This window comes from Diadema setosum, chromosome 4, assembly GCF_964275005.1.
Source record: "Diadema setosum chromosome 4, eeDiaSeto1, whole genome shotgun sequence".
Taxonomy (NCBI): domain Eukaryota; kingdom Metazoa; phylum Echinodermata; class Echinoidea; order Diadematoida; family Diadematidae; genus Diadema; species Diadema setosum.
This window is the reverse complement of record NC_092688.1, coordinates 27,954,989-27,969,439: the sequence shown is the minus strand read 5'-3', so window position 1 is coordinate 27,969,439 and position 14,451 is coordinate 27,954,989. Positions and strand designations below refer to the sequence as shown.

Genomic DNA, 14,451 nt, shown 5'->3' with positions numbered 1-14,451 from the left:
ATTACAGGTAAACTTCTTAATTTTGTTTGTTTGGTTACACTGTGTACACGATGTGAGTATGCTTTTGAGAGTGTGTGTCATGTTTGAATATGTATATCCTACAATGCATCAACTTTCTTGGATCACTGTAAGATAAATTCTCAGTCTCATATCACCACAAGACAAAATGTAATCATACCACTTTCACACATCACATGCTGTACACAACACACAGTTTGGACTGGGAACAAGAATCTAATTACAGCTAGTCAACGTCACTTATTATTAAAGTTGTACGCACAATTCGAAGTATCGACTGTAACAAAGAAAAATTCTAACCAGATGGATATCGATAGTAAACATGTTAATTCCATTGCAAGAGTCAAATTTATGTAAGTCGGAGGATTTTCTCTTGTCCCTTTAGATGCGACTTAGACTAGGTTGACTGCATCATTAATAAGGATGCACACATTAAACTGAATCAGCCCAACCACCTTCACACATCACAGACATAACACAAAAGTTTGGACAGGGAATACAAATCTATGGTAAGTTTCAACAATGTTCAATAAACACATTCACACACATACAATGCAGATACATGAGAGGAAAGACTATGTAATACCATATTGGGTTTTTTTTTTAATAGAAAACAAAATCTATGACCCACTTTTGTACATTTTCCTGCATTGTAATATGATAAAATGTTCAGCAAATATATAGCAAAATAGCTTTACACACCACATAGACATACAACGCCATGGTCAAATTAGGAGCTCACAACAGATAATTGATGATTCAAACAGGACAAGATAGGAATATAACATAACTTCTCTGTGTGAATAATATCTTCATTCTGTCTCCAGTGGAGACACTTTTTTTAATACAAGACAGTAATTTGCCATACGTCTCAGGGAACTATCATCAGTTTTAGCAGAAAAACATACTGCCATGGCTTGAAGAAAGGTAATTTATGTCTGGCTGCATCATCCAGCAAAGATATGAGATGTCCTGTCAAAACTACAGTTACTTTGAAAAGGCCCTTAATCTATATTTACTAAACTTTGTGACGTCTTAGTTGTAATGACTGTGAAAAGGTCTAGCTTACAAGACTAGTACCACTGGTCATTTAGAGGTGGCACATTCCAGTTTTGTAGTAATCAGGTAATTCTACTGTTTTCGTTGAAGTGCACTTCAATTTCAATTCCTAATACTCGCCTGTCCAAACATGATATTGATTGACATTTATCGCCTCTGCCACTGTTGTGGAACACAATACAATGAGAACTCCAACCAGCTCACTTGCTATTGTCCATACAAAATACAATGTACCTACTTAAGTCATATCAAGGTGAAATGCTAAATATCAAAATGAAATGTCAAGTGCCCCAGCCAAAGGAACAAGTTTCCACTGATTGATTTAAAAAAAAAAAAAAAAAAAAAAAAAAAACTTCCTAAAATCTGTTATATATTAGACATGGATCTTTGAAATGATAAAGAAGAAACTCGATGTGATCAGAAATCTTGATAGTTATTGTAGTCTGGTTCATAATAGCCCAACTATAAGAATCAAACCAACACAGTTCTTCTCTCAATTGGCCACATCACCAACTGGATAGGTCACCATGCACATTCTGAATTCCAGTCTCCCTGGAAAGTGAAAGATGGCAACTGACACCAAACAGCTGGTCCAGCAACATGCCATGCTTCCTTCCCCTTTGTCAACTACCAACTTTCCCCAGTCACCCAGGAAACCTTAGTTGTCCTTTAGGTTGCCAAATTTAAAGGAAAGCAGGGAATACCACAGGGAAGTCCACAGGGAAGTCCACAGTACTAGTTGTGTATCATTAGAGCTTGATATTATCAACTTGTTTGTGGAGAAGGATGAGGGAGAGAGATAAAGCAATTCAACTGCAATGTGCAGTGGACTAGTAAGGCACATGCCTCCAATTTCTCATGTTGTACCAAAGGGGCATGGCCTTTTATTTACACATTATCAAAGTTCATTGATCTTGACCACTGACCTCAAGAGTGCACAATATCAGTAATTTTGAGGTTAAAAAAAACAAAAACAAAAAAAATCCTTATTCATTTCAATCCATTACAACAAATAACAGTACAATAACACATTTTGAGTAGCTATAGCCAAGAAAAAAACATTTGTAAGTTTACAAAAAGTGTGGCTTTTACCTTTAAGCCTTGTCATTTCCAGCAATTATTAATTTCTATCCTTCGTATTAAATCATATTTGGTCATTGGTGAGGAAATTTCCTTACTGAATTTACAGCTGAAAATTTATTTATTTATTTATTTTTTAGCTAGAGTTAATTGTCGTTGATCTTTGACCTACAGGAATTTCTCAGGAATTTCACCCACATTCAATAAGCTTTTTGTAGTATACATGGCCAGCTTATAACAAGAAACTCAACTGAGCAGTTTATCTTGTGATAATAAGATCTGGGATGGATAGACGGACAACCTGAAAACATGATGCCTCACAGCACCCACTTGGGATGAAGGCATAAAAAAAACAGAAAGTGAGAACTAGAGGTGGGGTATAGGGTGTGCTGAGAGTCCCTCTTAATACATGGCTTCAGTCTATGTAAGGTCTTGAAGTAGTCAATCTTTCAGTCCTTCTGATTCCTCTGCAACAATTGTGGAGACAAAGTCTGAGAGCTCTGTAATGTATTCCCTGACAGAAATCAAGCCTTCATGTCCATCCAGGCTGGCTACAAGTTTGTTGACCTCTGGAATTGGTTTTGATGTAAGCTGTATAACAGAGAGAGAGAGAATGAAAGTAGGGGGGAAACAGCATGACAGAATGTGAGATAACATTACCTGTTATCCAAATAATTAAGGAAGTTAAAGGACAAGTTCACCTTCATAGACATGTGGGTTGAGTGAATGCAGCAATATTAGTAGAACACATCAGTAAGAATGTGCACTTTATTCAAAAAGTAAAGTTTTGTGAAATTCTATTTTTATTTGCCTTATATAGTTGTACGCATGTGACATCATACAATGTAGTAGTCTTCTCTTTCAGCAGTGACTGCACAGATACTTAAAATATTCGTAACTTTTGAAACGATTGTCCAATTTTCCTCAAACTTTCACTGATGTGTTCTACTAATATCTATGCATTCTCTCAATCCTCATGTATACGAAGGTGGACTTGTCCTTTAAAGGCTGAGAATAAAAGGGTTTTGGTAAGAATGGGCAAACGAAAGATGACAAATGAAAACCTGATCTCAAGAGGCTCACTTGAGTCCTTGGCTAAGTAAGTTATAAATGTGCTAAATTCCATGACTGCATGAGCATAATTTATGTTATCATGAGTACACATGAGACCAATGCTATACAAAACATACAGTTTTACCACTAAAATGTGATGAAATAATATATGAAAATATCATTAACAAGCCATTTTTTTCTTAAATTTGTACAGAACTTTCCCCGGACAATGCCATTCATATTACAACTTGAAATCTTATGATACTGATGTAAAAGACTTCAGTTCTAATTATCAATTACAGATCACTGCCCTAAGTTTAATGATTTTTCTCATGACAGATCAGTTATCAATTTGACTGGTCATTTCCCAACCTTGGGAAAGGACTCTGAACTAATACATCAGAGGCAAATGTCTGTAAATTGTAAATAAAGTGGTGGAATAGTCAAACTGTACCCGGTGATCTGTCTTCACTTGTGGTGGAATGCCAAGTTTTGGGTTGCCACAGACTTGGAGTAGAGGAGGGAGCTACAAGTGTAGTAACAGTTAAACAGGTGAGAGGTACAACTTAGTTTGAGAAGAAAATGCAAGATAAAACAAACAATTCATGAACAGCTGATGTCCTTTGTATTGTTTTCTGTCATAAGGTTCATCTCAAGACAATGCTTCTTCAAGTTCTCCTTGAATTTTAAATTGAAGCCAGCAAACCTCAAAACAAAAGTTGATTTTTTTTTTCTGTCACAATTTATCTTTGCGGAGAGTCTGATCAATGTCTTAAAACATCTTTCTAGGAATATTTAATAAAAGAAGCGATTACAGTCATTGCGTATGACTTTTCACCCCTACCTACTAACATGTCGAACTACAGACTACCAGTACCTCAATAAATCATTGACAGTTTATGTTTACGACATGGTTAATTGAATTACATTTGGTTTTGAACTTTGACCTTCACAAGAACATGCCTTGTGTTTTGCGTGTAAATAACCTTGCTTTACAACTGGATGAGATTTTCTTAAATACTGTTCAAGCTGTGCCTAATTTTCAGACTCTGCTCTTGATCCTGGACATACACCTGATCGGCCCCCAAAGCAAACGAGTCACTTCTTTACAATTCTTTTCATAGCTAATTCTTGTAAAAACTGTATGAATCTCATCAAATGCTGGGTGAATTACTATATAAACTTTGCATGCCCCCTCTGGAAAGTTTATGTCATGTAATGAGAGAAAAAAAAATCTTCAGGTTCTTCACCCACTTCCGAAGCTTATTGTAGGTAAACAAAATCACAGTGCAGTATATCACAAAATGAGAATATTAATTTCCTTCCACTTTAAAGTATTAGAGAAGTTGATGTTCAGAGAAACAACCCATTTACACTGCAGGAGCATGAATCACCTCTGTCGTCTCGCCTTCTTTTGGAGTGGCATCACGGATGTCCTTCTCTAGTTTCTCAACAAGTTCCTCTTTCTCCTGCACAATCCTGATTGGGAAAGTATACAGAAAGGTCAGCCTGTTTGGAAGACTATCAGCTTAAAGGGGATGGCTAGTAACTGATCAGTGGGAATGCTGGGGATTGATTGTTCCAATCCTTGTGGGATTCATTTAAGAGTACATTATATATCTATTGTTGTGTGAAAATTATTTGCTTCAGAATGGTCTCATATTCAAGTAATGTGCAGTTCACTGTTTCCAGGTTAGCATGCCTGTACAGTGACGGGACAATCGTTAAAGGGCCGTTAACAAACAGCCTCTAATGTCACTAGTAGGCACAGGAATCAAATGATATCATAATGATAGAAAAATAATCTAGAAATATCAATTTTTTGCTATGCAAGGGAAGTGTATTCCATGCATCATAAAACTACAGGGCTTACGATCATACCATGCTGGGCCTGCATACCAAATACCATACAAATGCTGATTTTTGATCACGTGAAATGCACAAAAATTTCCACACCACGAAAATTTCCAGTATTTGAAGTCGAAATCTGCCAGGATGCCTCAACACAGAGGAACCCATACTTCTGTAGAAATTTGAGGAACTTCACCTTGTTACACTTTCAACCATCTCTGAAAGTTGCTCTTCCTGCCTGGCTGCTTCCAAGGCATCTCTTTCCAACTTTTGCTGTGTTATTCAGAGACAAGGAGGAAAGAGGACCAATGCTGCTCCTTTCAGTTTATGGGCACAATATCAACACAAGATACAACCTTGGCTCATTTTACAGACACAATACTTGGAAAGAAGGAGCACAAATACATTTTTAGTCAAATAAAGGAAAATACTAACACAGAAAGCTACCATTCAGTTTTTGTTTTTGTTTTTGTTTTTTGCAGGTTACTTCAAGTTGAACTTTTGCCCCAATTCTTTATAACTAAAATTGCAGAATAAACCAGCAGCTGGGGAAAATAATTGGTAGAAATAAATCAACAATAGCATTATTTGGTGCAACAAATTGATATTAATGGGAAAATATTTCCTTTGTGCAGAGAGTGTTAAAGGTCAATCCATAGTGGTGAAGATCAATGAACTTCATCATATTCTAGCATACAGTGATAGATTGGGAAGCTGAGGATCCTAGTCAAACGCAGGGCAACTGAATTGTTCTAGTTCACACTTTGGTATTCAGTGTATGCTTTAACAGATGACAATTTGCATTACATGCAAACTACTTACCAAAGCCGCTTCAAGGGTACCAAACTTTGGACGCTTTGTGGTGGGTGCCCTCAGATTACGAGACTTTTCCAGAGTTCTTTATGATTTAAAAAAAAACAACAAAAAACAAAACCTCAAGTAAGAAATCTTATAGACATTCTTGTAATAGCAGTAACAATAATATTGCCAAACTTTGCACACAGGTGAGCAGCACCTTGCTTTGACCAACATTTCCCTGCTGAGTAAAATGCACTCAAATTTACTGTAAATTTCTATTTTTCTGCCTGCAGTAATCATACAAATCAAACTCTTAACACTGACAGGACTGATGATTGTCAATCATCAACTAAAAACACTTGTACATATTGATACAAAGTTACCCAGTTGTTAATCAATTCTGGTCTGTATAAACTTGATAGAGTAAAGTTAAAATGTTTTCCTACCCTGCCCCCCCCCCTTTTTCACCAATACAAGTGCAGTCGCCATATCTCATACCTACTGTTTTTTTTTTTCCCCAGTAAACACAGACATTTATTCAAAGTGACCTCCTTTTAAACAAATGATGAGCCATATCTACTACATATATGCTTGAAAAATAAAAATGTTTGTGTGGTACTGACAAGCCATCACCAAACTTTTGGACTGGTTACAGTATTTGTGCATGTTCCTTCACAGACAACTTCTTTCTATTCATATTTACCTATGTTTCAAACGGTCTAGGACATCTTGAATGTTGGTATAAACAACAGAGCTTGTATCAGACAGCACAGAACTGCAAAACAAAATAGAAGCACAAAAATATTGACATGGGTACACAAAAACTACACATACACTAATTATCAGTTCTCTTTCAGCCTAAGAGTTGACACCTAACCAGCCATACCATGTGATTCTCAGTAAGCTGATAATGGAATGTATCATGTCAGCAAATTTAGATGTAAATACTAGTAGTCTCAAAAATCCTTGTACTTCCCTGCTCTTTTTTTTTCTTCCTGAAACATTCATAGTAGCCAGTCTGTATAAGATGTTATCTTATTTCACAAATTACAGTGAAAAAGGTGATATTTTCAGGTTTTATACTTCTACCTGTAGACTGTGCTAATATATCCTCTTCTTGCAAGTATGCAAATGATTTACACTTACTACCTTATTGATCTATCATCTTATTATGCTTGGGAAATCAAACTCACATAATGGCACTATCTATGGTCTGAATGAAGAGTGCCTGGGATGTCTTTGAGATGGGTTTCCAGTGAGAATATGTCTTGGCAGACACACTCCGCTCCTTGAATGAGTCATCTGTACTCAGAAATGAGATGGTGAAAGGAAACACATCATCCACTCATTAGTGAACTCTTGTACATTTGGGTATTTCCATAGAGAAGAGGCCATTTCAGGGATGTTGGGTTATATTCTTCTTCCTTTGTGCATTACCACCCCCCCCCCCAAAAAAAAAAAAAAAATATATATATATATATATAATATGATCATTTAGAACACTGATAACTTTGCCAAAAATTACTTCAAACAAGTAATCTATTAGAATTTTTGCCAAAATGAAAAATTTGTGGGAACATGTTATGCTGGACTGACATCTCTGTACTAATATATGAAGGTCAAGTAATAAATGTTTATTGAAAATTTGTTTTTTCAACTGAATGGCCTGATATTGATTAGAAAAGAGAAGAACAGCCCTAAGATTCTTTTGAACAATTATGCCATTTCTAGAATTAGCGGTGACAGTATGTTACTTGGACTGACCAAACTGTCACATTTTGCTGTTACTGTGGACATACCCATTTCACTCCTTATACAAATAGCAATTTTCCAAGAAATATCAATATGTAACTTGGCACGGTGAGCAACTCCTGTTTTAATACAATTTTCACCTTTGGTTGTCAACAATGCTTTGATCAAAATATGAAATGTAGCATACAAATTTGCTCGGTGCAAGTCTACAATTACATACCTCTGTTGCATGCAAGCTGTGAGTCATGGAATAGGAAGCATCAAAAGAAGGCAACAACTAGATGATTTTGACAGGGTGTATACAAAAAAACTATCACCTTTTCACAAACCTTTCCATCAATAACTGTTTTCATGGTAAATAATTCAAAAGATACCAAGAAAATGTACAGAAGCACTTGAGTATTGTTGCAACACCTTCACTAGCCTAAGTAGAAGGGAATGGATGGATTACACAGCTTCAGCATGTCCGCTGCCATCTTCACTCACCTAGATTTTCAGATTTACCTCGCTTTCTTGTTGAGATCTGCAGAAAAATGACAAAGTGATTTCAAAATTACTCCCAAGTATTTTTATCATGCAGTGAAAGAAGTATGATTGGTACTTATACTTTGCCCAGTTGTGAACTCTTTAACTGCATTTTTTAACATTATAAAAATAAAAAATAAAAATCTGCATTTGACTACTGCAAATCCCAAAGTAATTTCCGTATGAACAGCATCAGGTTGATCTCATAATTCATCGACTTCAACAAATTCTGATGACATTTAGTACAGAGGCCTGACACTTTCATTTGGTCTAAGATCTTTCTGGAACAAGTCAGGATCAATTTTCAATGATCCTTCTTGATAATATCACGAATGTGTTATGTTGTGGTGCCAACTTTGCTGCAGTTATTCTGTTTTTCTTTACATTAAATTTTCTTCTGCTAACAATGAATCATGATCTTTCTAAATAAAATTTGACCTGTAATCTCATCCTAATCCCTGGGGAAAAAGAAGCAATGATGTGTCACCAAAGGGGAAAAGGGAGCTAGGTCTTTACAAGCTGTTGCTGCATGTGAAATACATTGTAGTTCAACAATTCACTACAGCACCCATGAGAAACTAATGACTGATCTGCACGAATAGGATATATCTAACATGGACTATTCAAATCAATAACAATCTTATGGAAACAGAAAGATCCGACAGTAGAAAATTACTTGCTCTGAACCTCATTCGAGGACCTATACAGTATCTAATATTCATGAACACTGGAAATGGTGCTAGCACAGCTCCCATGCACGTGGCTGTCTTTTTAACACAGTTCCCCTGTCATGTAACAAGTATAAATCCTTGCAGATGCTAGACTCTTCTATTAAGATCAACCTCTACAGAGAGGGGGACACTACAGCTGTAATTTAAACACAAACATCTTACAGTATTAAGTCACAGTACATACACATACATGTAAGCAAGTGACACAACAAATTCATTGTCTTTACATTACTCTTGAAAGCCTAAATATGTGATGTTAGACAAAATGTTATAGTCCTGACACACTTGTATCACCTGACCCCTGGTTGTACTGACATTTCCACCGATGCTTTTGTTGGAACTGGACTTGGAAGATCTCTTTGGTCTACGAACTGAGGAAGTGGATTTCCCAGGCATGGTGATTTTCTCTGCAGCAGTAAAGGGTAATACTGTACACAATGGTTTGAAAAGAAAAACAAACACAAACACACTAGAAATGTCACTGTGGAGACTGGTATGTCAGCATAATCATTCTCCCAATTACAGCACATCTTGCCACTGTGAGACAACACTTGCACATGATTGGCAAATAATCACTGTCTGGGAATATGCCAATTTTTGGACAATACTTAGAACCATTTTTAAAATAGTGAAATTTTCTTGACCTTGAACCTTAACCTTGAATGGGTCATCCCTGCAGCAGCTCGTAGAAAGCTAAACTGGGATGGACTGTGCGATGACGACATTGGCAGATGGTGCTTAAAGGTGCTTTAACTATTTACAATAAAATGGCATGAACATTGCACAGATAAAAATTAGGCTGTCAGGTTTACAGCATTTTGGACCCTACAAAAGGCCGCAACCTTCTGATGATTAGTAGGGCAGCCTTCTGGAATGTATCAACAGTAGGTGCAGCAACAGCATTTAGGTGGTTCCAGATCCATACAGTACGTGGATAGAAGAAATATTTGTATGGGTCAATTGAAGCTTCTGGTGTCATGTCTGCCTATATAAGGGGCTGGAGAGATGGAGGGCAGAAGTGAAATGTTGACAAGGTTGTAGTGGACTTTGTAGAACATGGTGCATTGTGCAGTGAGGCGTCATGTGTGCAGTATTTCCCATCCCAGTTTGGAATTGGATACTCAGTACAAGGGCTGTGGAGGAAGTACACCATCTGTAATCTTGGTGAACAAAGCAAGCAGAGCCTGCTTTTTGGACTCCTTCAAGGCCTTGTGCTGTGTTAGTGTAGTACAGTATGGATTCCATGCCTCAGATCCATACTCTAGCTGTGAGCTACCTTTGACCCCATGACCCAAATTTTCCCTACAGAATCATTGTGCAGTAATGCATTTTATATACCAAATTTAAATAGGTGGATACATTGAGTCATTATTAAGGTAAACATTAACCTGTATGGAGAAAACATTTTAATTTCACTGGAAAGTACTGTAATTTTAGCATTTCAATCAGACCGTTGACTTCATGACTTCAACTTCCCATGACAACCATTCAATCTAACAAGGAAAACTAGAAATTACGCGGTGCGTAATATATGTCCCCGCCGGAAGTAGCATTTTGTAACAAAATGTGCAATATAGGTAAAAAATAAAGGTCAAAATTCTGTGTAGAAGTTTTGAAGCCCTCACCTAGTGCCATCACATAAAGCAAATGGAATCGAAATTGGGTTAGAAATGGCGAAGGAGTAGCATTTTGTAGCGAATGTACAATATAGGTCAAAAATCAAGGTCAAAGGTCAAAGAAGACAAATGTCAAAATTCTGTGTAGAAGTTTTGAAGCCCTCACCTAGTGCTATCACATAAAGCAAACGGAATCGAAATCGGGTTAGAAATGGCGAAGGAGTAGCATTTTGTAGCAAAATGCACAATATAGGTCAAAAATCAAGGTCAAAGGTCAAAGAAGTCAAAGGTCAAAATTCTGTGTAGAAGTTTTGAAGCCCTCAACTAGTGCCATCATATAAAGCAAACGGAATCGAAATCAGGTTAGAAATGGCGAAGGAGTAGCATTTTGTAGCAAAATGTACAATATAGGTCAAAAATCAAGGTCAAAGGTCAAAGAAGTCAAAGGTCAAAATTCTGTGTAGAAGTTTTGAAGCCCTCACCTAGTGCCATCACATAAAGCAAATGGAATCGAAATCGGGTTAGAAATGGCGAAGGAGTAGCATTTTGTAGCAAAATGTACAATATAGGTCAAAGGTCAAGGTCAAAGGTCACAACTGAAATTCTGTGTAGATGTTTTAAAGCTCCTATGTAGTGCTATCATATAAAGCAAACAGAATCAAAATTGGCTCATAAATGACAGAGAAGTAGCAAATTGAACATTTTGATCACACACGGACGCACACACGGACGGACGTACGGACGGACGGAGGGACGGACGGACGCACAGACACACACACGTACGGAGACCGTTTCATAGTCCCCTGCTCGAACTCGTTCGGCGGGGACAAAAATAGGTGGTTGATGAGTAGTAGACTATGCCAGTATTACTCATCGACCACCTACAAATATACAGACCAACCGTTTTTAGACCAACCATCTTCGCGCAATGGCTTTCTTGTGTATAGAAATAAAATCAAAAGTACTTGTGCAACGGGGTGCAATACGCTAGAATATTCGAACCCTAATACAAATCAAGAGAAATGAGGAGGGAACAGATAAATACCGTGAGGAAACAGCAGGAAAAAGAATTAGTTGATACACATAGATCTAATTGAGGTTAATGAGTCAGCTATTCACTAGAGCTTTACTAGGTTTAGTTATCAATGGAGAACAGGCGGTCGGTTAAAATTGTGAGCTTGCACTGGTGCACGGAAAAAAAAAAAAATTGTTACTTGCATTTGTAGTCGAGAATTCCGCACATACACTACTGTACAGTACAAGTCAACAATCTGAGCCTGGGATATGGATCTGTGGTACTTTCTGCCATGGTGAAATGAAATTAAGCTGAAACCGAGGGATATTTTTCTCAGAAAATAAAGGTTCTACAACAACAAAGTAGACTATTTACAGGTAATTAAAAAGCAGTCAATGTGTAGTAGGTCCAACCATATGAGTAGACTTATTTCATTTTCACCTAACCCCAGGGTGCTCCTTGTTCACAGTTATACGAACGCCTCACGTTCGGGCTGGTCGCAGTTAATTTTCACCATACTTGGAGTACATTTATAAGCGCCGCTTCTCCTGGCAACACTCCATGGCGGACACAGAATATTTTAATTCATTAATCACTGTCTATAATTTATAGACCTCTAGTCGAGTCTAGTAATGTTAGTCGTACCACACTACTTAGGTAAAATTTACATCATTTTTGTTCTTTTGGCATTGGCCACAGAATGAGGAAACATGACATGGTGAAGAGGGAAGCAGATGGACAACTAGACAGCCTTATGGTATCTGTCTCTTCATGGTGCCCAGGGCTCCTTATCTGACGTTGGGACATGTATGGTCTAAAATGGGGGGGGGGGGGGGGGGGGGGGCTGACCATACATGTCCCAATGTCAGATAAGAAGCCCCACCATGAAGCGACAGATACCATCAGTCTCACACTATTCACCCCCGGGCACTCCTTATATGGTAAGGGTACCACGTATCAGCATGATACCTTAACATCGGCACCCTGCATATCATAGCTGTTAGCGTATAGAACGAAAAAGTATGTGTTGGATTAAGCACCATGAGCTATGAAAATAATAATAACAAAGACACAAATAACAAACTCATAAGCAAACTAACAAACTAAACACGGTTCAGTTACACATCCACTTGGTAAATTGCGAACATGACGCATTACTGTGAAATTCATGTGTAGATAAAGTAGTATTACCCATGAAGGGAGGGGGTGCAAATGTTGAGGTAAATTTACCCTTTTAAGCCATGCAAAGAAAATGCATCACACATACTAAAATGCCGATATTTCACTAGAACTCTACAGAGATTCAGAATCAACAGGACAGTCGCGATATTATAAACTGCAGTATTTATGGCATATTTGAGGCAAAACTTCGGCAAATTTGTTTCATACTTTTGGAATAAATAGGTTGCAGATCCTTACGGGGACGATAGGTAGTATGATTGTCGGTTGTGGGTACCACCTACTGCCGTATTGGCACCATAAGGATCTGCAACTCGTTAATTACAAAAGTATAAAACAAATTCGCCTAAGTTTTGCCTCAATTATGCCGTAAAGAGTGCAGTTTCGAATCCCGTCACCGTTCTGTTGATTCTGAATCTCCATTGTAAAATACAGTGGACTCCTGTTATAACGAAGTCCTCAGGACCGGCAGTTTTCTTTCGTTATATCAAAATTTCGTTATAACCGATCAAATAAATAACTAAAAAGATAGAGCCAATAATTTTGCCACTTGCATTTTTATTTCATTGTAGATCTTACCGTGTTCGTTATAATGGGAGTGCACTGTAACGCCATTTTAGTGCGTACAATGCATTTTCTTCATGCAGCTTACAAGCAAGGGTACTTCACGATCGGCAGCCCTCCCTCCATAAATACACGCAAATTTCACAGTCATGCATCATTACTGAGCAAATGTGTATAATTGAACCATGTTCAGTTTGGTTTGTTAATAACTTTGTTTATGAGTTTGTTTCTCGTCTCTTCGTTTTTATTATTTTCATAGCTAAATTTAACGGCGCTTAATCCCGTGCGTACCTTTTCATTCTATACGCAAACAGCCATGATACGCAGGGTGCCAATGTCAAGGCACCCTGCCGATACGTGGTAAATTACCCTTACCATCTGTACCATACATTACACAGTTCTGCTTCTGGCTGGTCGCCGGTCGCAGATAATTTAGTCTCACACACAGCCACAGCCCTATGATACTGACCATGATTATTGATGACTATGCCACAGGTTTTCGTTTGAACTGCCCAACGCCCTAACTTCCTATCATTCAATTTAAAATCAAGTGCTAAAAAGTAAAATCTAGAAAAACAGAATCTAGGCCTAGAACTAGCATGACTAGAAGGGTCTATAAATTGTTTTGACAATGAAGATGCATTGCCATTGCCAATTGGAATTGCCGGATAGAAATGTTCATAAAATGCAACACATGTTAGACTGTAGAACAACTATTACACAGCCAGGTTTTGTTAGAAGCTTTCTACTTTTACGATAGTTCTAAATAGCTTCCAAGCTCTACTGTCTACAATATAAAATACAGGCCTAAGTAAACAACTCACGCATCACGTGAACCCGTTTTCACGAAGCATTTCATTTGGCAGCTGCTAGAGTGCACCCACAGGTTTCTGTGGAGTGCACCCCATAATTAGAAGTAGGCCTATATGGGACTACACTCACTAGGTAAAATAAAGGCGAGCTTCTTCTCGGATTCGAGTAATTTACAATTACATCTGTAAATGGTGCATGGCAGGTGTGCACACAAGTAACCTAACAACAATAAAAGCTTAGCTACTGTACGCAATGCATGGATTGCATACCTGTTTCATAACTTCACAAACAACAAGCTATGAGGTGCCGGAGTTCCAATCAACGGGCTGGTGGGTGTTGGGACTGTTGATGTCAAATTACAATGTACTGCGAGTATACTCTTTTGCAGTGTTTGATG

The 14,451-nt window shown here is 37.7% G+C and overlaps 1 protein-coding gene across 2 annotated transcripts; it reads right to left on the bottom strand.

Moving 5' to 3' along the window:
• Positions 1–607: 607 nt before the first annotated feature.
• LOC140227083 (uncharacterized) lies at positions 608–14,451 on the bottom strand. Of its 2 annotated transcripts, none has more exons than XM_072307512.1 (10): positions 14,324–14,451; positions 9,162–9,295; positions 8,098–8,134; positions 7,053–7,161; positions 6,563–6,634; positions 5,884–5,959; positions 5,258–5,334; positions 4,605–4,689; positions 3,665–3,736; positions 608–2,748 (listed from the first exon to the last, which is right to left on the bottom strand). In XM_072307512.1, exons 2-10 carry the CDS (start codon positions 9,261–9,263, stop codon positions 2,599–2,601), a joined length of 780 nt encoding a protein of 259 aa, XP_072163613.1. In that variant the 5' UTR covers positions 9,264–9,295; positions 14,324–14,451; the 3' UTR covers positions 608–2,598. The 2 variants fall into 2 exon arrangements, with proteins under 2 accessions (XP_072163613.1, XP_072163614.1); XM_072307513.1 differs by having other exon boundaries at positions 9,162–9,274; positions 14,324–14,402.

What these genes read in the sequence shown, in the direction of transcription:
- LOC140227083 (XM_072307512.1), bottom strand. Translation starts at nt 9,263, where the DNA reads ATGCCTGGGAAATCCACTTCCTCAGTTCGTAGACCAAAGAGATCTTCC. An exon ending in ACCATAGATAGTGCCATTAT is followed by an intron (nt 6,635 to 7,052) that starts GTGAGTTTGATT and finishes TTTGTTTTGCAG; the next exon opens with TTCTGTGCTGTCTGATACAA. An exon ending in GTACCCTTGAAGCGGCTTTG is followed by an intron (nt 5,335 to 5,883) that starts GTAAGTAGTTTG and finishes TGAATAACACAG; the next exon opens with CAAAAGTTGGAAAGAGATGC.